We start from the raw sequence: 25,507 nt of genomic DNA on the forward strand, positions 1-25,507 counted from the left end.
GAATTCTTCTCGACATTTTCTTCGCGACACGCGCGGTTCAATGCGAGTCGATTTTCTATTTTAATATGGTTGTGTCCTTTGTAATCTGAACTCCACAGTACAGATGCGAACAGCAGAAGAAAATGCTGCACCCCATTAAGAAATGCCAATTTGGAAGCGTGCTTGTTTCCGATATGCCTACGTTTGGCGAATCCAATATATTTCCACTATGCCGACAATCCTGATGGGAGGTCAAGAAATAACAGCATGCAACAAAGCGGACTTATAACAATTGGTCCACCAAAAGATGCAGCACATAATTAATACCTTCCCTACATTCGAAGACACCCCCTGCATCAACTCTACCGGCGAATCTGATCAAATGGGCCGGAAAGGATAAATATTTGATATGTGAAACTATGCTGATATTAACGACGAAATTCAGTCATGACCAAAAGAAAACTTTTCGCGCTTCGCGCGACTTGAAAACGGGTTCCTGTGCTTATTCATAACATGACTTGACTACTCACGATTTCTGAGCGCATAGTAAGCCGATATGATGGGCAATTGGACAATGTAGACAGCGATATACGCAGAGTTATCAAAACGTGGTTGCTAAACTGCGTTGCCTATTTTTATCTCGATACTGAATTCATGCGGCGCGCGGCCTTCACGAATTTTGAAAAGTGGCCCGCGACCCGTTTTGAGTTGGCGACCCCTGTTCTAAACAGTATATCAAACAAAGGCCTTTAGAAAGAACTTAGGTATATAATTAGTTATATATATATATATATAATTAGTTATATAATTATAGTTATATAATTAACTTAGTTATATAATTAACTTAGTTATATAATTATGCCATATATCACCCGATATAGCCGACGTATACGATATGGGATGGTTGGAACCCTCAAAATAGTCGGTTCAACAGCTATAGTACGTAGATATTTTGTCAAAAGAGTTATATATACCCGATATTTTCAATTGTCAATGTCAATCCATTATGTCACAGTGGTTCTCAACCTTTTTGACCCCGCGGTACACTTTGAAAATGAAACATAGCACAGTAGCACACTGGTTCTGGAATCTTTTAGCTTACGGCACAGGAAACTACCAGAATACGTAGCAGCAACCACAGTTAAACAGAGGTATGGTGATTGGTCATTGGTCACTGACGAAGTACATCTACCTTTTCGGAGCACTTAAGTAGGTTTTGCTGTGCTTCAAAAAAGAAATTAAGTTTTCTTTCATCTCTGCGGAAGAAGAACTTTCTTGCGGTTTTGAATTATCAGCTACTACCTCTGCTACCACATAGCTGGCCTGCTGCGATCTCGTTTAAACTTTGGGCAGAGCTTAATTTCATAAGATGGGCTCGACAATAAAGTCTGCCCACTATCTCATTGTCGATGTAATTAACCGTCGCATCGAAGAGTCCAATCACGATCGCCACTAACACATACAGAGGCGCAGAGGCGTCAAACGCATTTACACGCAGATCGTGTAATAGCACCTGTGAAGATTAGCAATACCTCGATAGTGTTACTGGCAGCCACACGTAGTTAAATAGCAGTTCCAACACACCGAGTTAAGAAACCTCAGCGGCGAGAAAATATGTTAACTGATGTAATTTGATCAAGTTTACTTCTCAATTCTCAAATTCGTCGCCTGGAACATAACGTTGGGCCCTGAGCCTACATTTTACCTGCAGTGCCGGCACGCTACCTAACAATCGCAATGTGAATGGCTATGTTGGCAATTCTAATTTGTAAACGGGAATATCACTTCTCCAAATGAGTTCATTTCTCGATGGTGATTAGGAAGAAGACGGGGATTTGAAAACTACATTGTCACACAGGCGCCGCCCTCTCTGCTCTTCTCTGTAATCCGCGTATCGTGCAAAACTGAATTAATTCAGCCTGAAATGCACGCGATACGTCGAGTAAAGCGTATGGATATAGATTGCGGGCATAACATCAATTTTGATTTGTCAAACGTACAAACTTCACATCGAGCCCGATTTGAATTAATTATTGATCGTTTGCTATAGATTGGAATCATTTTGGACATATAATCTACTTTCACAATTTCAAAGAAATCTCTCGCGACAGCCTCTCGCGGCACGCCGGTGAAGAACCACTGCCACAGCACTTCGAGCATACCATGAGTGGCGAGCAGCGTATAGTGGAAAGCTAATTGCACCGCTGCAACACAAATGGGACGTGAGTTCGAGCCCAAAATGCCTCCCTAGGTGTTGGAGGTTTATATAGGCTCCCACTCGTCCTCCGATCTGCAAAAGCAGCGGCTTACAAAAAGTGGGTCGTTCTATAAGTTGGCATCTCAGGAATCAAAATCAACAATATCGGTATGGTGTTAAATTATCATCGATGACGAAGACATGGCAAGAATATGATTACAAATATAAAATGGTCATCGGCCTGCGTCATGTTCCTGTTCAGTGTTCAGCCTCCGGTTCTGATTATGGGGGTGACTAGTAAAAGGTGAACACCTTCGGCCACACCTCAACATCACGGTCCAATACCCCGAGTTTAGTTATCACCGTCCTAAATGCTACAATATATGGGCAAACTGGCGTATCACACCCTTTGGCGGTGGAGGCCTCAGTTTATTTCATTGCAGTGCAGTAACGAGTTACGAAGCGTCGTAGATTTATGAGGTTCTCCGCCCCTACGTTGCTGTGCTCAGAGGGTCTTTAGAATAAAAAGCCCAAAGAAATACCCAATTCATGACCTAATGGGGATGCCAGATTGAGATACCGTAACTATGGTCGTCTCGACATCCTTGTATCTGTTTTCTGCATCGCATTGTACATCGCGTGTCTTGATCTGGTCAATTCAATGGAACCATCAACAATGACACACTAAAAATTAAAATTTGTACTTCTTAATTTTGTTATACTTCTACCTTGTTTGCCACATTTGCTGGCGGCACACCTGAGTAGTCCAATTGGCACATTAGTGTGCCGCGGCACACCGGTTGAGAACCACTGCATTATGACGTCACAATTAAATATTTGTGACGTCCTGGTTTGAAAAACAAACAAAAAAACAATAAAAAACATGTTTTACACAAGGGCCTAGTTTTAAACATGTTTGTATTAAATTGATTTTTGTTTTAATGCAACCCTATAGTTACAGTGGCGTCATCGCTTCCGAATGAAGTCCTTTTCATTATTATTTCCGGAGCTGTTTTTTGTCTGCAACTCCGAAAATGCTTGTCTTATATTTACGCGCGGACCGTGGTCTTACCTAGCAATCCACATCTGGCGCACTCGTGAAAGGTTCCACACACCCGTATTATAGTCCCCTCCGCGCAAGAGCTAAGATCATTAAATATACAGCTACTGAGGAAACAATGCTACAAAAACGCAAAACGCTCTTCTGAAATTTGGTTACGATCGGCTACGGCTTGCTTTGTACTGCTCGACTCCTGAATACTGACAATCGAATTCACAGAGGAAGACATCGTGTACAAGAACAAAGCATTTCGGAGATGCGTCAGATCAAAATCGGTTTTTACATAAAATTGTGTTTAAACTCGGAATGTAATGATGACACCCTAATGCTATTTATTATTTGCTCCGAAATAAGTTATTTTGGAAATGGACGTTACTGAAATTCATGATATTCTTATCAGGGGCAATGATATGTAGAAAGTTTAAAAACCATTACCACATGGACTATAGTCTAACACCCGTCAGTCATCCAATTTATATACTTACGAAGGGTGATAGATTAGCAGGGCGGTCAAGTTTAAGCACAGCAACATTGTTGTCATAGGGTTTCCTTATCGCTCCATAGCCTGGATGCAGGAATCTTCTATTGCCGGTAATATTAAAACTCTGAATACAAAACATTACCGGTCATCAGTCATGCGGATTCGAATCTATATTCGCAGAATTACTTGTGTGAAGTTGTAAATCTCTTCCGAGGCTCTATTCAACAAGCCCAGCCATACAGTTACGTTGTCCTGGTGGTCCATGCTACATGGAAAATTCAATAAGCCGTTAGTCAAGTACAGTCGGTATATTGACTTCATTGCGCTTGCAGACCGAGTGTTCTAGAGCAGTGCTTCTCAACTTTTTTCATTTCGCGGACCGGTAAAATTTCAAAAAATATTGGCGGACTAGTGGACTTTCAAAAATTAAAATCAATCCAAAACGTAAAACATGCAACCGTTTTCTGCAAGTATATGGTGCTAGAGAGTGACATTTTGAGGTTTTTGACCGTAATTAATCATGTTCATGATGGCATCCACGTGATTTTACGGTAGTGAGTCTGCAGAATCGAGCTAAAATTTAACCTTCCCCACCGCCGAGAGTCGTTTGCAGTCTTTCGCGTCGAAGGCCATGGATGGACCACGCTTATTCGAATAATATTCTTCTCCTGGGCCATATCGAGTGAACAAGCGTTTCGTAGTCGAACCAAGCGCCATTTCGTGCTACCTTGCTGGAAAGTCGTCGCGGACCGGCGGTTGAGAACCACTGTTCTAGAGCATCGCTCCAACACGGCGACGAAGGAGAGCTATTATGGCGGATTTTACACACGCTTCGCGTTTAGCGCCGGGACCCTGGGAAATCCCTGATTTAGGCAATGTTTCTGATCCTGAGATTGATCTTATTAAAATTTGAGCGGTTGAGAGGGGGGCGTTTGACACCTGGTTTGCGGTCCAGAGGACGTTGTGCAAACAAAAGTGTCATAAACGCTGCTCTAGCTGTTAACTTATTTTTTGCGTCATTGCTACAATAACTAAATGTGGTTTCAGTTGCTTGTGTCTTCTCCTACTTTGCTATAATCACAAAAATTCGCGGGATTAGGCTATAGCACTGTGTTTTAAACAAATGCTTTTGAAAAGAAATTGTGTATTTTGTTGTTGCTCAAGCACAATTTTTTTCTAGCGTTGCGTAATTGACATAATTGTGTAAATACTTTCGAAAAACCATGTAGTATGAGCCCACGGCCGAATTTCACCCAATAATAGTCGACGTATACGACGTGATGGAGTGGCTGTCTGTAACCATCGAAATAGTCGCCTGTTCAAGAGTTCTAGCACGTAGATATGGATAGTTGGTGCGGAATGATCATTCTGATGCTGCCAATCCACCGTGACGTCACAAGTAAAGATTCGTGACGTCGTGGCTAAAGCAACTAAAAAAAAACATGTCTTAAACAACGGCCATGTTTTAAGCATGTGTGTTTCAAGTTGATTTTTGTTTTAAATGTACCCTACTCATGCTTATGAGAATGAGCTCTGGTTAGATATGAACTAAACTTAATCCCATGTCTTAGTTCAGTAATTCTTATTCTAAGCTATTGTGGAAAAACTGTTGTAGCTATAATTCTAACTCTAATTTAATTTCAAAAATACGGTGTAGTTCTCATCTAATTTTAATTAGGAATAAACTCTGGGACTATAACCTAATTCTGAATGCAGTAATTTGGAAAAGCATGCTATTTTCTATTACCAAGTCCGGTGAGAACCTATGCCCGGTTTCCGGATAACAATACTGGAAAAATACCTACTCGGAAACACAATGAGCAGCAGTGACGACGGTCATCTCATCAACGAGGATTCCGCCACAAAATGCTGTTCCGGCGCGACCTGAAACGATACGGTAATTATATTTATAGATGCATGCTCATTTAGCGATAACTTCTAGAAATACCTTCCCCGAGATCGACAAATGCCATCCACGGCCAGCCACCGGGTATTGCCACACGGTGCCCTCTGCTTATCTGTTAGGGATGGTGTGAACCTCTGAAAGGTTCAGGTTCGTGTGAACGCGAATCTTTTTGAAAGGTTCTGTGTGAACGCGAACGTGAACCTCATGACGTCACCTGGCGTCATATTGCTAATTTCAATCCTATCTTTCAATGATGTGATAGCCTATATTAATGTGACAAAGTGTGTACACTGTACACGATACCGAGCGATGACTCGGGCCACATAATACCATAATGTTGAAGTACATATTGGCGTTTTAAACGTCGCTAAATGTATCAACTGAGGCAATCAAAGGATATAATAATCCCATAAAATCAATATCCTCCGTCGTTTTGCCAACAATTTCAACGAGGACTTACCAGGGAATATAAGCTTATTCCTTAACGGTCCAGGCCAGACCGGACAATGTATTCAGCGTCTGAGTATTGCTACATTGATATTGAGCAGAGAGTAAAACGGGTTTCTATACTTGCTGCCGATATTACCCCATTAACAAGTTATACAACAGTAGCCAACACCTCAATGGCACGGATTTGGCTTTAATAAGACAGTAAAATATGAAGTCAAGATTGACCCTGTACGCCTGCTGTATTTTTTACATCAGAAAACAATATCAATCTCATTGATTGGTTGGATAAGCATCATTCGCTGACTACGCATTTCGCTCGTGATGTTATGTTGTTGTTGTTGTTGTTGTTAGTATTGTACATATGGTGTTCGGCTACTATGGCCTTTTACACCAGGTCTTGAGAGTCTGACAAATCATGGAAAACTGAATGGGATAGAACGGTAACTGCGTGGCCTGTCAATCATTTACGGTTGAATAACAATCAGTAGAGCCATGCAGGATGTTTCGATTGTTTGCTGTTATTCTTCGGCTTACGTAACAGCGTACAACGGGCCAAGTAAGTGCTATTATTATTATTTTAAGTAACTTTGTCTTGTCTAAATTACTTTGAATGTAATTATTGACAGTATCTGGCATGTGCCTTGATAACGTTATGTAGTGAATGACTTGTAAACTCCTTGACACAGAAATGTCCCAACACTGCAAACTCAGGCCTCTCGCGCTTTCCCTTCACTCAGTTTTTCTTTCACATTGTCCGGTGATTGCCAAAACAAAGGTCAACTTTCCGGCCCAGCTCTCGAAATAGCCGCTGGAGTGTTACTGCAGTGCTGACTGATTATGTCTCTGTCGAATTCGGCATTATCTTTAACCTCAAAAAAGAGGACATTTGGGCGTCCTCCAAGGACACTTTCAAAAAAGTCAAAAAAGAGGGCAAATCCTCTTAAAAGAGGACGTATTGTAACCCTACAATACAGAATGTTTGGTGGTAACGCTGGCACGAAGACGATATCTTTTTCGAATGGACAGCATCTGTTGCAACCTGTGCTAATGTTGAACATCATTACTATAAACGTTGAAGGCTACTTTGGGTAAGTTTGATCTTTCTAGATGTCTGAGTTTATGGGATGGTATTAATCCAAGTTTTGAATCGGTCTGTGCTGATTTGTTATGAGGCTTTCTTGTGATCTGTATACAGGGCAAACTAGTTGTTTACCTAGACTTATTAGACCGAAAAGCATGTCATCTAATTCTGTCTAATCTAACTAATTTTGAAATACTGTGTACTGTGTAGCTATAATTCTGATGCGGTTTGAAAAAAAACTGTGTACTCCTAATTCAAATTCTAGTCTAATTTGTAAAAAGTGTATCGCTCTAATTCTGATATAATTTGGAAAAGCTGAAAATTTTCCTAGTTGTCCAAATCTGATCCAGTGGTGGTGTTAACATTTGTGTTACTCATGCCAAGAAACGGGGTTGTAACCCAGTCACAAGGTTCCGAGTCACAAGTCAATCTCACTTTTATAGTTTTGACTCGATTCATGTTAAATTCACCACCACCGAGTCAAATCCAAGTCACGGAGTGGAGTGTCGAGTGCGAGTCATAGTGTTTAGACTCTATTCCGAGTCATTGTGTTGACTGTTCGGCTCCCAGTTAATGTCACGCGAAACCCACTTTTTACACAACTCCGCCCAGTGATATTGAATGCTTTGCATTCATAATATACTAATTTTCCTCACTTTCGACAGTTTCTGGTAACATTTTCAAGTACCAGTACTGATAGACGAAATAATACTAGCATGATAACTTAATCATTCTTTGAAATTACAATGAAATGCCTATCTTAGCAGACCCAATTTCGAGTCATATGACTTGGTCCGAGTCATGCGCAATGACTCGAGTGCAATAAGTCGAGTAATTTTTCTTTTTTTCATAAAATGACTCGAGTCACCAAAAAATGGCCACTCGAGTCTGACATTACAACCCTGCCAAGAACTAATGGAGGTTCACCTACCCACTGAAACCATTCCACCCAGGCTGACATTATCTCATCACTTAACTCTTGTCCCTACCTTGTTTGTGATCATCAGGATTTTATTTTTCAGATGTAGATGAAAATGTCCAATATCGACAAGTCATAACAGAACGCCACAGACCGTGCACTGATGGACGAGGATATTACTATGTCTGATGTTGAAAAACCTGAAACTGTCACTGACACCCAACCCATTTGCTGGATATGAAGGGTCATGGCTATCTTTAATGTTACCGTGTTCATACTTTGGTATCTGCGTCTTCATCTATCCAGCTGTGCCCCGGATAGCTTTGCAGAACTGGCAGGCATCTAGCAAGTTGGTGATTAATTGACAAGATTCCTTTCAATTCGTCAATATACAATCCTGCACAATGCACATGAATATTGAGAGTAGTTTATTTATTGAATAGATAAGAAATGAGAGGCTTACAAACATATAAATAGCAGTCAACAATATCTCGGATTTTAGTGTTCATAACGTTCCCTAATGACCAGGCCGTGTTATTTTTGGCATATGCCAAAACTGCCAAAAATAACTTATTTTTGGCATTTTTCTATTTTTATTTTTGGCAGTTTTGGCATCGTCCTCTAAATAGATAGTTTCAGCCTCGAATTAGTCACAAAAACGCTTTATTTGGGCTAGTTTGTCAAAAGACACCACAAAATATGCAGCATCCACGTATAATCAGCGCCAACAAACAATAAGAAGAAGAAAAAAACCTAACGATTTCATAGGTTAATAATATCAAACGAAACCACAAAATGTGCAGTATCCATCGGAATCGGTGCCAATAAGCAAAAAAAAGAAAGAAAAGCCTAACAAACACGCTCAACAGCTGATTGTTACAGCTGTTGAATAGACTTAAATCGTTTGCACTGTAACAGTGCTTCCAAACTCAGGTCAGCTAAGTTTCTCCTAAATTCATTTCTCGCCTAGCGAATCTGGGAAATATCGGCTTCAACAGTAGCCGTTGAGGGAAATAATGTTGGCAGTCATCCACAAAAGGTTCTCAGAGCTTCAAAATCGTTGGAGGGCCGAGCCGGCTTCCATGCATCATGAAAAGAGATCACTTCGCCAGTGCAATCGATCTCATCGCGGAAAGGATTTTCTTCCCGATCCTTTACCAGGAGTTTCCTGTGTTGTCTCTCAACACATTCTATTTAGTAGCCCGACTATCATTTCTCCTTCAGTCTACCGATACGGAGGACTTTTGTCACTTCAGGTGGCTTTAATAGTACCAACTCGCATGGAAAAGTTCTGGGAAGGTTAGCTTGTTTAAGAACATTGACGCAACAAGACTGTCTGGCAAAACGAGACTATGCAGCTCAGAAATAGCCAGACAGTTTGTTGCGTCACAATGTTCAACTCGATCACAATGCAAAAATCGTGGTTGATTTTGGGGGTTCCAGTTCTATGAGCAGAATATAATTTATATTTTAATAATCAGTACTGCGGCAGCTTCTCATTGATACCCGTTTTATCAAATTTAGCGCTCGACAAGCCGGTAAAAATGGTCTTATAATTGCCTTTGGACAAATGGAAAGTATGACGTAAAACCAAATGCAGTCAGCCGTTCAATCTCGCTGTGCCCACACCATTTAGGACACCATGCTTTCACCCCTAATGGGTGGGCTTGACCCAGATTAAGAAACCTGCCTTTCAAAAACGCTCTTCTCGGTTGTAACGCGGTCCTGTTAACACAACACCATGAACAAAATACACTATTTGGCAGGCCGTGTTATTTTTGGCATATGCCAAAAATTGCTTATTTTTGGCATTTTCAAATTTTTATTTTTGGCAGTTTTGGCATCTGGCTCCTGAAATGCCAAAAATAACACGGCCTGCTAATGACCGTGCGATAACTGATAACAATCATTAGATCCGCAGGGAGACAGTAAATAGGGCAGATAGAATGTGTTAATCTGAAAAAGTACAAGAGAATATTAGAAACTACGAAGTGTCGAGAGCATAATATAAATCAATATGACGTTCAATAACAACTAAGTGCCGGTAGTGCTATGCAGATGCGCTAACAGTATAATACACAATTGCAGGCTCGGCGCAGTCGAATAATAACTTATAGATCGTTCTCTGTATTTCTATCTATTTAACTTAGGCTACTTCGTTTGGATATAGATAGAAGTCGCTTAAAAATACTAATATATGTTTCTACAGTCTAAGGAAGGAGGTTGGCTAGCTACTACGCACATAATATAGTCGCCAGCTTCACTGGCCTTTTTTAGTAACCAGCATGCCAAATTGAGAGGTGGAGTCGCGACTATAAAAAGTTTGGGAACTCCTGGTCTAGATGCTATAGCGACATAATTAAACACTATCCTGTATTGAAGGATCAAAAGTGATCGGAGTTGGTATAAGCTGGTCGGATAACCAATTACTATACAATTTATGATGCAATTCAAACATGTAGCATTGCAGCCTAAGTACTACACATCGTACCGCACTATAGCATATTAGAAACTACAAAGGACACTGGAGTCGATGTTCAACTTGATAGCGACGTACAGTCATTATAACTACATGAGAATTAATTTAGACTAGTCACGATTACGATAATAATGACCCTTACTTAACCCGATGTATGGCTTTTACGTAAGCCGTAGCATCACAGCAAACCACCAAAACATTCTGGGTTGATTGATTGTTATCTACTGATTGTTATTCAACCGTAAATGATTGACAGACCACGCAGTTACCGTTCTATCCCATTCAGTTTTCCATGGACAAATCCTTCAGCGTGATGTTGTGTGATTGCGGGTCAAGCTCACAGCAGAGAGTCACTAAATATTTACGAACGGTAAGCTGGATATTTCGATCAAACTTTTGTAACAAAGCAAGTAAAACTTTTGAGATTGTCAAGGTGCATGCTCGTTTAGTGTTGATTTTTTATACTGCCAGCGCCATGCATAGAGTGGGCCGCAGTTGAAATGCAATAAATTTTAACGAAAGATGTTATAATGAAGTGAAAATTGTAATATATGAAAAAGGTTCACAGTGCAGAACCTATCAAGGTTCTGTTGTGAACGCGAACCTCTAAATTTCCGAGGTTCACACACAGAACGCGAACGTGAACCTCACGTTCACACCATCCCTATTATCTGTGTTGAGAATTTAGGTTCTCGATCCAAGCGCTTTCCACATACTGAATATAGTATTTACTTTTCAATCTGTTCGAAAGGAATTGCCCAAAATACTGACGCGAAACTGCTACTAGGATGATGTTATCATCAGCACACGATATGAATTCGCAAGGAAGTTCACTGCTCTTGCTCATGCGGGAACGCAACCATGCAAGCTTATCACGATATAAAAAAGTAAAGCTATACCCATTTGTCATCTTTTCAAAACGAAAATTCTCGCGACACTTAGTTTATATCTGCTTTAAAATAGCTCGCCATTATTTAGTGCAGGGGTTCTCAACACGCGGCCCGCTGACGCCTTTGAGGCCGGCAACATATTTGATTATGGACCAGCGGTTCTTAAACGGTGTTCCATGGAACACTAAGAGCTCCGTGAGCCAGTCTAAGGAGTCTGTGGAGGTCAAAACACATGGTAAGTCCTACATATGATTTGTGATTATATGCGCGTCTTGTACGTCATGGATTGCAGGTAATTAGGACCGATCAGTAGTCCAATTTCTATTGTTGTAGTGGTACGTCGCGTGTATAGTGACAGGCGCAGGGAACTCGAGTTCTAAATCAAACACCCATTTCTCTATGATAATTCTATCTCCCGTATTTATAAGCTCATTTGTAATTACGCGATTTGTATCACGCTGCTTCGTTTCGACCAAACAATACGGTGACACAAAAGTCATAAAGTCGTGTGGACACAGCTAAATCGCACGGCTCACTGAGATTGCATATCGTGATTCTCTCCTTTTCATCAAAGGCAATTTACGGCACTATTTCGACGGGCTTGACGAGCGCAAGATTTGATAAAATTAGCATCAATTGAAAGCTAGCGCGGTACTGATTACGAAAATATAAACTATCGTCTTTTCGTGACCCTGGCTCTCGAGCAAATTCACCATGTAGGCCTATACTGCTGTGGTGACACACCATGTCGCTTGTTACTGACAATGTTGTCTACATCACAGGATTTCATCCCGCGGATCTTGATATAAGAACCACTGTCCACTGGAAATCTTTAACCGTGTAGCTCTCCATCTTTGTGATAAGCTGCGGCAGTGCTTTGCAGACGCGCTTTTGCTCGATTTACCGTAAGACCATCGCCGCAAACTGAGTAAGTCCCCTACCAAATATTTTACACATTTTGAAGTGCGCTGGTCACAATTAGGGCTGGTCAAAATCGAGTCACTGAGAGATTCGATTCTGCATCACGTATTACGCTTCGAGTCGAGTCGAGCATTCGAGTATCACTCGTCATTAGGACGTCACAACAGAATGTACTATTTCAAAGTTCAAATATGTACCTTATATGGCATCACCAAGAACACAATGCCTGTTATCCGTCACATTAAATATCCTTCGGTATCTTCGACCACACCTATTTCATTGCACTTGTTGACAATGTTGTGGGATGATCATTACTTCGGAGATGTGTTATTTCCAGTAACGTTCGTAGCTCTGCACTATGTCTCGCATACTGCGACACGGCCAATCAAGGTTCCAAGGCTTCCTCCGTGGAAATAGTATCAAAAGTATAATTCTCGTTGGTAAATTAACTTTCAGTGCGTATAATTTCAGTGCTCGAAACAATCGTCTTTTATTACTCGACTAGAATCATTAAATTTAATACTTGATTCAGATTCGAGTACTCGAAGCATTGTGAGTCACAATAAGTAGTGGTGCTGTCGAGATGTTTACAATGGTATGAAATAGGCGTAAATGCGTAAAATGTAAAATGCAAGTTCACAGACACATAACATAACATTGTTGGGTTATTATTTTATCTGAACAAGTCACACACAATGTACAATGCGATGTCACGAACAGATAGTATGATGTCGAACGACACGCATCAGTAGCGACCCTTTAACTCTAACATCCACCTCGGCCCAGAGTGCCCGATGTTACAGTTCTTTTCGATGTTGATCCTCTTTGAAGCCGGGTCTATTTCTACTAGTTCTTTCCATTCCTTGTGGGTGCTTCCTTTCGTCGAGTCTTTTGCTGGGCTTTTTTGTCGCCGTAAGAACGGCAACGGCGGGGGAAGAGGAGCCCAGATAAACCTCCGACGGGAATCGAACCAGGTTCGTCTGCGTGCTGGGCGCTTATCGTAACCATTACACTATCTACCCATCGCCAACCAAACTTCTACCACACCACGACAATATAGTTTGTGAAGTAAAAGAATAATTGCCAAGGAATAAATAATTGACAAGTAATATATGCACGCTAGCGCGCTATGCGTTCTCGTGAGTAAACATTTTCGCTATGCTCAGACGTCTCGCTGCTGGATTTCAAGACTCCCCTCACTCATGCCAATGATCGTCACTAATACTGTTTTTGATAAACCATTTGGATTGCAGTTGAGTACTCGCCGCTGTGCTATGTATAGGAGAACAGAATCGCAGACCCGTCGCCGATACTACTCTATCGTTTATATGGGTGTATAATGTATTTTTATATGTAATTTGTGGATTGGCGGCCATGTATCTGAAACGCGATGAACATTATCCAAATATAACTTTGATATATTAAAAATAGAAACTGAGAGACATTATTTTCAACTATAGATATTTTACCAGACTATAGGCTATTAATCAACATTTCAATGATCGTCAGATTATATTTTCATCTGCCCACGACACTCACAGAATGTACAATGCGATATACAAGACACGTTGCAATGTAGGTGGGTGCCGAAACGACCAGTTGTGGTCTCTCAATCTGGCATTCACATCGGCATAGTGCCCGACGCCACGGCTTTAGCTCACTTGGACAGGTGGAATCTCTATCTGTTTTGAAGTAGACCAATACGGATTAGAGCGATTGTAGTGACCGCATATTAGGCCTGCATTTCTGCATATCATAGTAGTACGAAGCAGTGTTGTGATGACTCGAGTCAACATTTTCGCATGCCATGACTTAACTCGACGTTTCAGAAATTCGTGACTCGAAGCAATATTTACGAGCAACCCATTTCTCAATGATTTTGCGTTTTACCGTGCCTCCATTGCTATATCACAAATAAATTAACCGTATAAACGCATAGTGATCAGACCTTACAGCTCACGTTGTCGTAAACCAGCAGTGAAGTAATAGCAATATATATTTGTTCTCCAGACTGCTCACAGTGCCCATGCAGTACTCGTATAACTAACCCTCTTGTATGATTAAAATCGAACGAATATTGTTTATACGTGTTTTACTCTTCAACAATTGGTGTAGGCTTAAATTGTATATTATGGATGTGTAGGTGGGTAGGGTATTGCAACATATCATTTTTTCAACTTTCCATGGTTTCGTATGATATCCTGTATTTTGGCAGATAATTATAGACTCCAGCTATACCGTTATCTGTGTAGTTTAGCAGTTCTACGTATGCGTGAGAGATACAACGCCGTTTTCCGTGTACCAGTACATTAACAATTACATTTGCGAGATGACTTGTGACTCGAAGGTAGTGACTTGATCCCAACACTGGTACGAAGTTCATTTATATCTATCAGGCTTAGGCGTACAGTGCAAGTGGTTAATAAGTCTTACGCATCCGTGCATCGCATATATCCGCGGTACACCCATTTAATTTCCGTATATTTTACCCGTTACGCGAGACGAGACTTTTATGCTTGGGGTTGAATTCCTTCCTCCGACAATATGATCCACTTAGCGTTCGCTTTAAAGTCCAGGGCTGTGGAGTCGGTAAATTTTACCACCGACTCCGGCTCCGACTCCGACTCCACACATTTTCAATATACCGACTCCGGCTCCGACTCCGACTCCTGAGTCTTTAAATGTACCGACTCCGACTCCGACTCCAACTCCTGGGTATTTAAACGTACCGACTCCGACTCCGACTCCCGACTCCGACTCCAGCATTATTACCAATTTACTTCGAAAATTATATGCCACATTGTCGGTTGAATGACTATCATACAACCATTAAACATATGCAAATATATGGTAAACTGTGGCATGCTAAATTGTTTCATTGTGGCACAGCTCGAATTATTCACTATGCAATTAACATGAAATATAAATTTGCTAAATATCCTTCGTTATTCAAGTTTTTATAACATGGACTCTCTAATATCCTGACATGTATGAATCATTCAAATATGGCAGATATCCAATCCTGTATAATAAAAATGTAGATAAAAAATCCAAGTGTAGCTCTTGTGTATGACTCAGCAACTAATAAAGAAATTGAACTTACTAATTTTGTCATTGCACACTATCCTGATCACAAGCACAAACTCTCTTACTACTAATAATAGACATTGGTCATAAATGGAATTTAGTTGAGTAGTCAAAGACCATAGCCTATGTCTAGTCTACATGTACTTAATCAAGTATTCAAGGATTGGGACTTGCAGTCTTTCTTAATCATTTGTTCGACCCAAAACGCTAAGCTACACTACAAATATTTTTAATTTTGTCAAGTGGGAAGCATCGTTTGGTCATATTTACATAATTTTTACAATTTTACAAAACCAGCCGATGCATTTTCTCTGTCACAGTATCATGGTATAATTCCAAAAATTGCATCAATTTTGACTGCATCGCGAAAACGCATCTTGCGATTTTCTTCCCCTCTGCAACTGAGTTGTAATTTGCAAGTAATGTCTAATTTTATCTATATCAGGGGTGGGCAACTTTTTCGGCGAAAGGGACACCTGAGATTGACGAACCATTGCGCGGGCAACTGGAATGTTGATAACCTTTTTTAGTCGTCGATAGGAGCGAACCGAATTAGGTAACATTGCAAACAAGACTTATATTAATACGCTTCAAAATTGATAACAATATGTCATGCAACTGTGTAGTGCGCAATCAGGCCCTGGTCGCGCGAGGCGCGAAATTCTTTTGCAAGATAACGACTGAATTAGGCTATAGCTATATCAATAAATATGTCGCTAACATACATTGGGGGTCGCATCTTTATATACCACTGGGCTCATTTGGCAAGGACAGGATTATTCGACGTTTAGACATAGCAAAATCGACTGTATCAGTGAGCTTGAACATGCCTCTATCATTTTGTGCAAATGTTTTGTCGGCGATCTCGCTGCGAGTGCACAAGCGAAGCCGTATCTCCTAATTGCGAATATAGTTAGACTCGATTCTGTGAATAATATGTATTTATAATTTTCAGAAGGGGGCTCAAATACTGAATGCAAGAAATCTAGTGACAATGAATCATGCGAAGTACCGAGAAAAATTTCAAGTCAAGTAAATCTGCTATGAAATATTCTACTTCATGGTCATATACGAAGATCTGGGATAAATGTGGCTGACCCCTGGATACGTCAATGCGTCAGAACTGTTGTTTTGGTCATCATCAAATTTCGTGGTCATGCTAATCAAATTTTGGTTGGCCTTGCAATTGTACCTGATGTCATAAATAATTTCGAGAATTACCTCGCAGGCCACACCTAACCTTCTCGTGTGCCAAATTTGGCCTGCGTGCCACGGGCTGGCCGCACCTGATCTGTATGGTTAATATTAACATGGATTGGTGGTACATAAAAATTCTATTGAAAATTCTTTGAAAGCAAATGTTTTCATGATAGAGAAGTCGGAGTCGGAGTCGGAGTCGAAGTCATAGTCATTCTCACAAACTCCGACTCCGACTCCAGTCAGTATTTTCCCACCGACTCCGACTCCGACTCCGACTCCAGGTATTATACTTTTCACGACTCCGACTCTGACTCCGACTCCATCAAGCGAAAATTACCCCGACTCCGACTCCGACTCCACCGATTCCGACTCCGACTCCACAGCCCTGCTTTAAACTCCCTACAAATTATCAGTTGTTAAACTATGTGCCGCATAGCAATTCAAATGTCTTCAGCTCACCCGCACGATAACAAACTTCACCTGTTGGCCTAGCAACAATATCATGTATTCCTGCTAATCCCTTCTAAAGCTATTGCGTTGTATTATTAAGGCAACTTCATAATTGCAGTCAACTGTACTTTACGATTTAGTAATCCGACACCACGAACCAAAGCAATAATGTTTTGTAAGTGCAATCACATAATCAGGACCATATGAGACGTGTTGGTTGGATCTGACATCACCAGAGATGGTGACTCTCGTTAGTGTGCCGCGAAGAATGTTGGTAGGATTACGGTAGACCAATCGTTCTCAACCTTTTCGACATCCCGGACCAGTAAATTTTCAAAACCTTCAAAAATCAAGATTAACCTCAAATTCATTACAATATGCGTCTTCAACTCTATGTAACATTGGAAACTTCATTTAATGCTGCCTCTTTGATATAAGATATTTGTAGTGATTCTATTGAAGTTTCTGCAAGGCGAAGATCACGAAGACCTGTTAAGACCACGAACTGGATTGCGATTGTTCGGTATCGTTTGAAAGAAATGCGACTTTGCTGAATACAAGCCACCATTATACTGCCAAGTGTCGCTTAATTGCATTGTCGGAATTTAACGAAGTTCGTTTAAAAGTCTCCGTATAGCTTTTATATATAACTTGTCCGAGACGAGATGTAGGCTACTTTAACACGGTTTCGTACAACACTTGCGCCATTGTAACGTACGCCCTATTGCACTCTCTCATTACAGCTGCAACACCAATAGGTTGCGGGTCGATTCCAGAATCTCTTCGCAAGTGTTGGAGGCTTATCTAATCTCCTCCTCGCCATATAATCCGCGCAAGCGGCGTCTTAACAAAGCCCAGAAGTGAACCGTGCTACAAGTCGGTAACAAGGGACTCATACTGAAGAATATCGGCATGGTGTCAACGACCATTGTATTCGTAAAACATCGTGAATACCACAAACAACTCTATTGCGACACCATTCAGAAAATACGTTCCAGACTTGTGAGTAGATTTAAAATTTGATGTTATATTTATTTAATTAACGGACAAACGCCCAGCTTCTTGCATTTTGTAATATAATTCTAATATATTTGGCGGAGCGGCAGGAAACCGGTCACGGATCGGCGATTGAGAAACACTGCTGTAGACAACGGTTTGGCCAACCCAGGTAATAAGTTAAGCCTGCCAGCTATCTCTATAGCTGCAGAACGCTTGTTTGTAATCACACTCACTTGGTCTGCATTCTGGAACATCTCTTCCCCTCACTGACCTGCCGGACGGAATCCATTCCTTGGTGTGCTCACATTTCCAAGTAAAATATCCTCTGCTCTGCTGGTACCTTTCAGTACAGTATACGAAGCACAGTTCAGTCAAGACTCAAGATTATAATACAATCGACAATGTTACACTTGTTTCTCATATGACTTTACCGTGCTAATTGCGGTGGCCAATGTGGGTTTTGTAGGATTTTTCATATGATGATAGGGTTGTAATCGAGAACAATAATTGGGCCTATTCTATTAACCGGTGCGGATTGCCCCTACAATCCTGTCCAAAATCCAGCGAGATTTGCCTATGAAGTGATAAAAATAGTGCATTATTCTGCAGATGAACGGCTCCACAATATATTTTGCAAATGTGATGTCAATGACGATTACCAGTGTCGAGGTATTGGTAATCCGGAACCTTGAACCTTGCACTAACATCCAATCGATGGAATTGGCCGCATGCAGTTTGGATACCTCAACGCGGCGCGCATTGACAAGCGACAATCGCCATCGAAGGAAAGCTTAACTTTGTCATTCCTCTATTTCATTCGATTTCCAAAAATCGTAATACCACAATTAATCGCGGGCATGCACATTGTACACGGCATAATCGTGGCAAGTCACCAGCCACATAGGTCGATCCAGCGTTATCGGTCAAACTCCGCATTCGAATCTGGCAGAAATATCGGTTTGTGTTGTCATAGCGATCGAGTTTGCAATTTCGAATGTTGCCAACTTCTGATTTACTGCTAAAACTACTTGACGAACAAATCTCCTTTTCAATGCCATTGCTTACTTTTTTCTTAAGTAGGCTACTTTTCAGATCTTCAATTGTGTATCAATTTCGCTTCTTCGGCTTGCACTTGAGTAGAAATTTACGGCATTACTTCTAATTCTACTAAAGAAGCAATAGTCACTACTTTGATCGTCTTATTCTTGGAACGTACTAAATAACCTAAATGTACAGTTTAGCACGTAAGGTTATTTCATGGAAAGCAGCAAACATCCTACACCGACGGAATTTGAAACGCATGCGTGTGTACGACAACGCACACGTCGACGGAGAGAGACGTAACGATAAGATACGTGTGAGGTGAACTCAGGGTGAACAAGTTTCAAAGCGCTATTCAGTTTTTGTAGGCGCAGTTATTGCCCTGAATAGGCACAAAACGCTAAGAGAATGGTAGAAACGAAAACAAATTACCAATCATTGCATCGCACTGTAACTGTCTCCAAATAGGTGAATTCCTTCTCAGCAAAGTCCACGATATGAGAATACTCTACTGCGGTCAAATGATCGGGAGCTCCACATGATACAACTGGAATTTCAGAAATCATTAGGCCTTCTTGATATCGTCAAGAAATTACAATTTTGTTGTTATACTTTGACATCTCGGCTCATCGTGAGACCATTTTCCTTCGTTGTTGCAATCGGTACGGTGGTGGCCATGCATGTCAAATCCAAGGTCACAAGCGAATGTCACGACATCCTCGAATTCGTAGTAGCCTTTGTGATTAGTTGAGGTGATAGTTCCGTTTTTTGGCGCTCGCAGCGTTTTCAAACATCTTATCCCTGAAAATCGAAACAATATTATGGTTTCGTACACGAATCGGCGCCACGGCACCGTTGAAATTATTTAGTGCGCCTCAAGTCCTCATTCTACTTCAATATGGTATGATATCTTACTAGTGGTGTTGTAGTGAAATCGGAACCCGGTTCCTTCCACGGACAGATCAGATCGAAACCGGACTGTCACGTTTCGTGTGTTGAGGTCCAAGGTGCTATTGAAACGCGGCCGATTCGTGTTGCAATACGTTTCAGAGTAATTCTTGTACTGGATCTGCACATGTGTTAATAGCGAAGGATTGTTTGGTGCGATTCTAGGTCGGAGAAGGGATGTGATTGTGAATGCGTTGAATTAAATAAAATGAGCCCTCTAATGATCTCACACAAACCGTAAACTCACTATTCCTGAAATTAATTAAAGCTTTATTAAAGTAAGGTAAGGTAACCTATATGTGACTTTCATCAGAACAGAGTAGAGAATAGAATGACAACAGAACTAATCAAATGAAAGTAATTATTGCCTAATTGCGGATCACCACAACACTCAAAGTTTATGATGTAGGCTACTTTATTGGGAACATGAGAGAAATGTCACTTTAGATTTTAGAAAAGGTCAGTAAAATACATGGTATGGAGCGACATTTCGGTATGGAATACGGAAAAGTACAAGTATGGTATGGTATGGAAATTCCCAAAGTATGGTATAGAATGTTCTTTCCATACTTCCTTACTTTTTCCATATTTAGCTAGTTTTGCCAGAATCACGACAATGATCCTACTTTCGATTTGTCAAATTGATTGCATGTATCAGAAAATCACTCACTGTCTATGTTCATATCTCAAATTGCGATTCATGACTCATCCACCCCGGTCGACATCTATTTAAAGACAACAAAGTTGCGCAACGCGCATATGATGGAAAATAATATTAATAATGATTATTCCAATCTAAATATCATAAAAACGAATGATATTCAACCGATTTCGCATGCTATAAGTTGCATTTCGCTTATCGTAACTTCAACTCCGTCAACTACCAAGGGAGTTTTAAAATCTCAGACTCTGAGGATGTAGAGTAGAGGTTACATGAATATTCTTATCAATTTGTTAAACTTAGAAATAATTTTCTGTGCTTTGGTAGGATGATCATCACGCAATATATATTTGACGTAACCATGTCATTGTAATTCAAAAATATGTAGCGTGTCTTGGAGCGACGTTACGATATGCCGGCCTCCAACACGCATTAAACTTCATGAAATCTGGTTACCTCTGACATAAGAATGGACCTAGGGCGGTTCAAAATAACATTTTTCCTTAATCTTGCGGGCTACATGATTAAATCGTCGGGTTACCTTAAAAAACGACGCACACCGAATTTGAATTCATTCCAACCAATATCGCGGTTTACGTAGAGTTTGAAAATTTTGAATTTGCCCAGAAACGCAAAAATTTTTTTTTTTCAAATTTTTCTGCCAAACCACATGAAATTGTTGGGCTGTCTTCAAAGACTATGCAAAACAAATTTTACTCAATTCCAAGCCGTAGAAGCGGAGTTATTCCAGCTTTTCGATGAAAATTCTTGGATTATCCACCGATCAAGGATAATCCCAGAATTATCAAAGAAAAACTGATATAACTCCACTTCTACTGCTTAGAATTGAGTCAAATTTGTTTTGCATAGTCTTTGAAGACAGCCCAACAATTTCATGGGGTTAGCAGAAAAATTTGAAAAAAAAAAAACTTTTTTGCGTTTCTGGGCAAATTCAAAATTTTCAAACTCTACGTAAACCGCGAATATTGGTTGGAATGAATTCAAATTTGGTGTGCGTCGTTTTTTAAGGTAACCTGACGATTTAATCATGTAGCCCGCAAGATTAAGGAAAAAATGTTATTTTTGAACCGCCCTAATGGACACCCTGATGTTGGCTAATGAATCTAATGTGTGACCCGCAGATTGGCGGGGAAATGGCCATTTGATCCGCTGTACTAAAATGATTGTAGTGATGTATATTTATATTGTAAGATATATTGTATAGTGGTTTTTAACCGGTGGGGAATTTAGGGCTCACTTGTAAAAAAATCTTTACATTATTAACCTCGTTTTATAAACGTCTATATATGAAATGCCGATCGTATGTCTAATATTTAAGACTATTAGCTCATTTGCAATTCAGCAGTTCGCGAGAATCGACTTGATAGCAGCACGCGATCTCCCGCATGTAGGTTGTTATTTAGTCGTATGCGAAATGGTGTGATTGAAATCACCCGATTCGTTATTATAAGAGTTCATATGTAGGCCTATAATAATATGGATTCACGGGAGATCGCGGGCTCGCTAATTGATAGCATAGCCGGACTCGTTACAGCAGATGAAATGGCATATTTCTTTTCGAGTTACAGTATAGCGTGCGAAAGTGTAGAAGTGTAGATTATGGCGGCTTATATATATCATACGCATACGCATAAGTTCGTCAACAGCAGGAAGTTTATCTGACTCCTCGATTATTTGGCATTTACACATGTAAATTGATGTTACCTCGCTACCTTTGGAAACATGCCAAGCCCTTCCTACAGGGTTGTAATGACTCGACTCAAGTCAGACTCGACTCGAGTCAATTTGTGCATTGACTCGACTTGTACTCGAGACATGGCGCATGACTCGGACCAAGTCATATGACTCGACACTGGGTTTATCAAGACAGGCATTTCATTGTAATATCGAAGAATAGTAACGTTATCACACTACTATTATTTCGTCTATCAGTACTGGTACTTGAAAATGCTACTAGAAACTGGTAAAAATGATGAAAATTAGTATATTATGAATGCGAAGCATTCGATATCACCGAGTAGAGTTGTAAAAAGTGAGTTTCACATGACAGTAACTCGGAGCTGAACAGTTAACAATCAACACAATGATTTGGAATCGGACTCGAGTTAAAACACTACGATTTGGACTCGACACTCTACTCCAGTGGTTCCCAACCTTTTTGCCTTCATTCCCCACTTCAGATTTATTCCGAGCCTTCATTCCCCACCAGGACCGTAACAGCACTTCGTCAGCCGCGCCAAAAAAAACGTTGATCTTGGGCCCCCGCAGCCCCGCCGAGCCTGTACGCTTTCCCCCCGCTACTTATCAGCTACATTGGGTCTACTGTTTAGTGCGTCGCCTTATTTGGACTAAACGCGCGAAGCGCGCAAAATTTATATAATTCGTGTTTGAATCGGTCAATATGATCGGGAATTGCATATATTTTGATATCAATTTTTTATCCGCTCTCTGCTCACGTAATCACATTTACAGGAAGAGCTGAGTGAGGGGTGTTAGAAAAGGTAGGACCCCTAATTAAGAAATAAACATCTTCGGGAGGACCCGTTGGTATATTGACTTCATTACATTATGCTATTTCGTGACCTCCTATATCTGATATGTCAAAAGATATGGAAATCGCCAAAACTAAAAGGCACACACGATTTCAAATTGGTATTGCTTAACCGGCAAATAATTTTTCTTTGTGGGATGGCATTTGCCCTGCGTGGGGTTCAGATCGCCAGGACAGGAACATTCGGCACCAGCCATTTTGTCACCTATGGACAATTAGGCATATATGTATATTGTATATATATCGAAGTTTTCGGTCACCACAAGGCCATTCAGTCTCCGCCAAGGTCTTCTCGCTGCTGATCGTTCTGGCACACTTCTCGGAGCTGCATGTTATATGACCTATAACTCCATATGCCTTGGTGCGTCGTGGCGCAGTAAAGGCCGACGCCGAAGTCTCCATTTCTATAAATTCTACGTATTTTCGTGGGAAAAGGGTACCCAATAATCAGATAATCGGCAATATCAAATCACGCAACCAGCGCGAAATTCTTTTGAAAAAGTGGCATAAATTTCCAAAAAATACTTTAATTTATGCTAAATTCACGAAATAATTTTGGGCCTCTTCGAGCTCGATTGGGGGGTTTGGAATGCGCCAGTTTCAGTCCTGTTCCCCACTACCCAGTACTTTTGTCATCACAGAGCAGCTATCTGCTGGTTTGACTACACCAGACACACAACCACACCAGTACGCAAGACAATCGCCTATAACTGCAACATAAAACCTATTGTGAACCGATACCAGAAACGCTCAAAATTTCGCGAAAGCGGTATTTCACGTCAAACTAGTCGTGCTGGATGCGTTTGTGACGCCATCATTGGCCATCCAGAGTTAAAAATGAGGTTTGTAAACAACACGCAATATAATTTTCGATACATATATTCCAGAGCAGTCAACTGGTAATGGTAATTGTGCATGTGTCTCCGTGAATATGTAGAATGTCCTGTATATCCTTTTGAACAAATGCGTCTATTCCCCACCAGAAACCATTGAATTCCCCACCAGTGGGGAATTCCCCACCGTTTGGGAACCACTGCTCTACTCCATGACTTGGACTTGGACTTGACTCGGTGGTGAATTGAATATGACTCGACTTGACTCGAGTCAAAACTATAAAAGTGAGATTGACTTGTGACTCGGAACCTTGTGACGTGGTTACAACCCTGCCTTCCTGCACAAGTTCACTTATCATTATTAAATTGCGTGCTGTTCAATTCTGGGGGTCTTAACTTTCACCAATAGTAAGTCTTTACAAAACAATTTTGTTAGAGGGAGCAATTTTAAAGGGTGGAAATATAGATTGAAGGTTGTGGGGAATAAAGAAAAAAGGATGGGAACCAATCTTCTAATTTCACAATACCTTTAGTTTATGTAATTTTGTATATGATGTTACTGCTAGCAGTGCGTCACCACACTAGTTTTACATTTCATCAGATTCTGTTGTGATTTTCAAATAATTCCTGTGTGCATATATTATACGCTCCGTCTTCGATGATTAGGCAGCATACATTGCTGACGACATATGACATGAAGAAACTGTGGATATCATTGGTGCATCACGGCTGTTTAAATGGATAATTTCTTTCAAAATAATTAGAAGGAAAACGTCGGAACATTTTCACATATCAAAAATAGAATATGGCGTGAGAGGTTCGGCAAGTTGCGAACGTATGGAAAAAGTATCAAATATGGTATGGAAGAATGTTGCTATGATAGGGAAAATCGTTTAGTTTTGTATGGAACGATTGGGGCGGGTGGAGTATGGAAAATTTCCATTCCATTCCATTCCATACCACCATGCCCTAATAATATATCTCTGAATATTGTTGTAATATTACGTATATATTAGGGTTGTCCATAATTTGGAAAATCTTAAAAATCCTCCGTTGTGATGTCTTATTCGATAGATTATTGATAAATATCAACAATGGGCCAAAAATAAGCTCACAGGAAAGCCGTTAAGATTTCGTGCCAAGCATAGCCTAACAGACTGATTCAGCCGATCCTTGGAGCATTCAAAACTTCAACAGTATATTACAACCTGAGCCCAATAAGATCACACAAATTATAGAGTCATTGTTAAGCTTTATATCTGTATTCAATGATGATGGGTCCCTTTTGAAACAAGGAATTCGTTCGCCACTTGCATAAGCGTCTTTGCTTTCCCACGATGAAAACAAGGTATG

General features: G+C 40.6%; 1 protein-coding gene and 1 long non-coding RNA gene across 4 annotated transcripts in view; one reads left to right on the forward strand and one right to left on the reverse strand.

Moving 5' to 3' along the window:
• The window catches only part of LOC145458011 (mannan-binding lectin serine protease 2-like), a 250,177-nt gene that overhangs the window by 140,091 nt on the left and 84,579 nt on the right, over nt 1-25,507 (reverse strand). Inside the window, exons 7-9 of one of the 3 annotated variants that reach the window (XM_080336308.1) lie at nt 20,056-20,209; nt 19,753-19,941; nt 19,573-19,687 (exon numbers count right to left, since the gene is read on the reverse strand). The exons of 1 other annotated variant lie outside the window; for it this stretch is intronic. In XM_080336308.1, coding sequence (XP_080192434.1) covers nt 19,573-19,687; nt 19,753-19,941; nt 20,056-20,209 — 458 coding nt within the window. The remainder of the gene's footprint in view (nt 1-19,572; nt 19,688-19,752; nt 19,942-20,055; nt 20,210-25,507) is intronic. One more of the 3 variants, XM_080336307.1, reaches the window with a different exon arrangement.
• On the forward strand, nt 6,566-8,419 carry LOC145458036 (uncharacterized). Its single transcript, XR_013921052.1, has 3 exons — nt 6,566-6,629; nt 7,048-7,161; nt 8,177-8,419. It is a non-coding gene; the product is annotated as an uncharacterized LOC145458036 (long non-coding RNA).

Source organism: Botryllus schlosseri, chromosome 15 (genome assembly GCF_051294905.1).
Source record: "Botryllus schlosseri isolate E-star chromosome 15, Bs_hap1, whole genome shotgun sequence".
Lineage (NCBI taxonomy): Eukaryota > Metazoa > Chordata > Ascidiacea > Stolidobranchia > Styelidae > Botryllus > Botryllus schlosseri.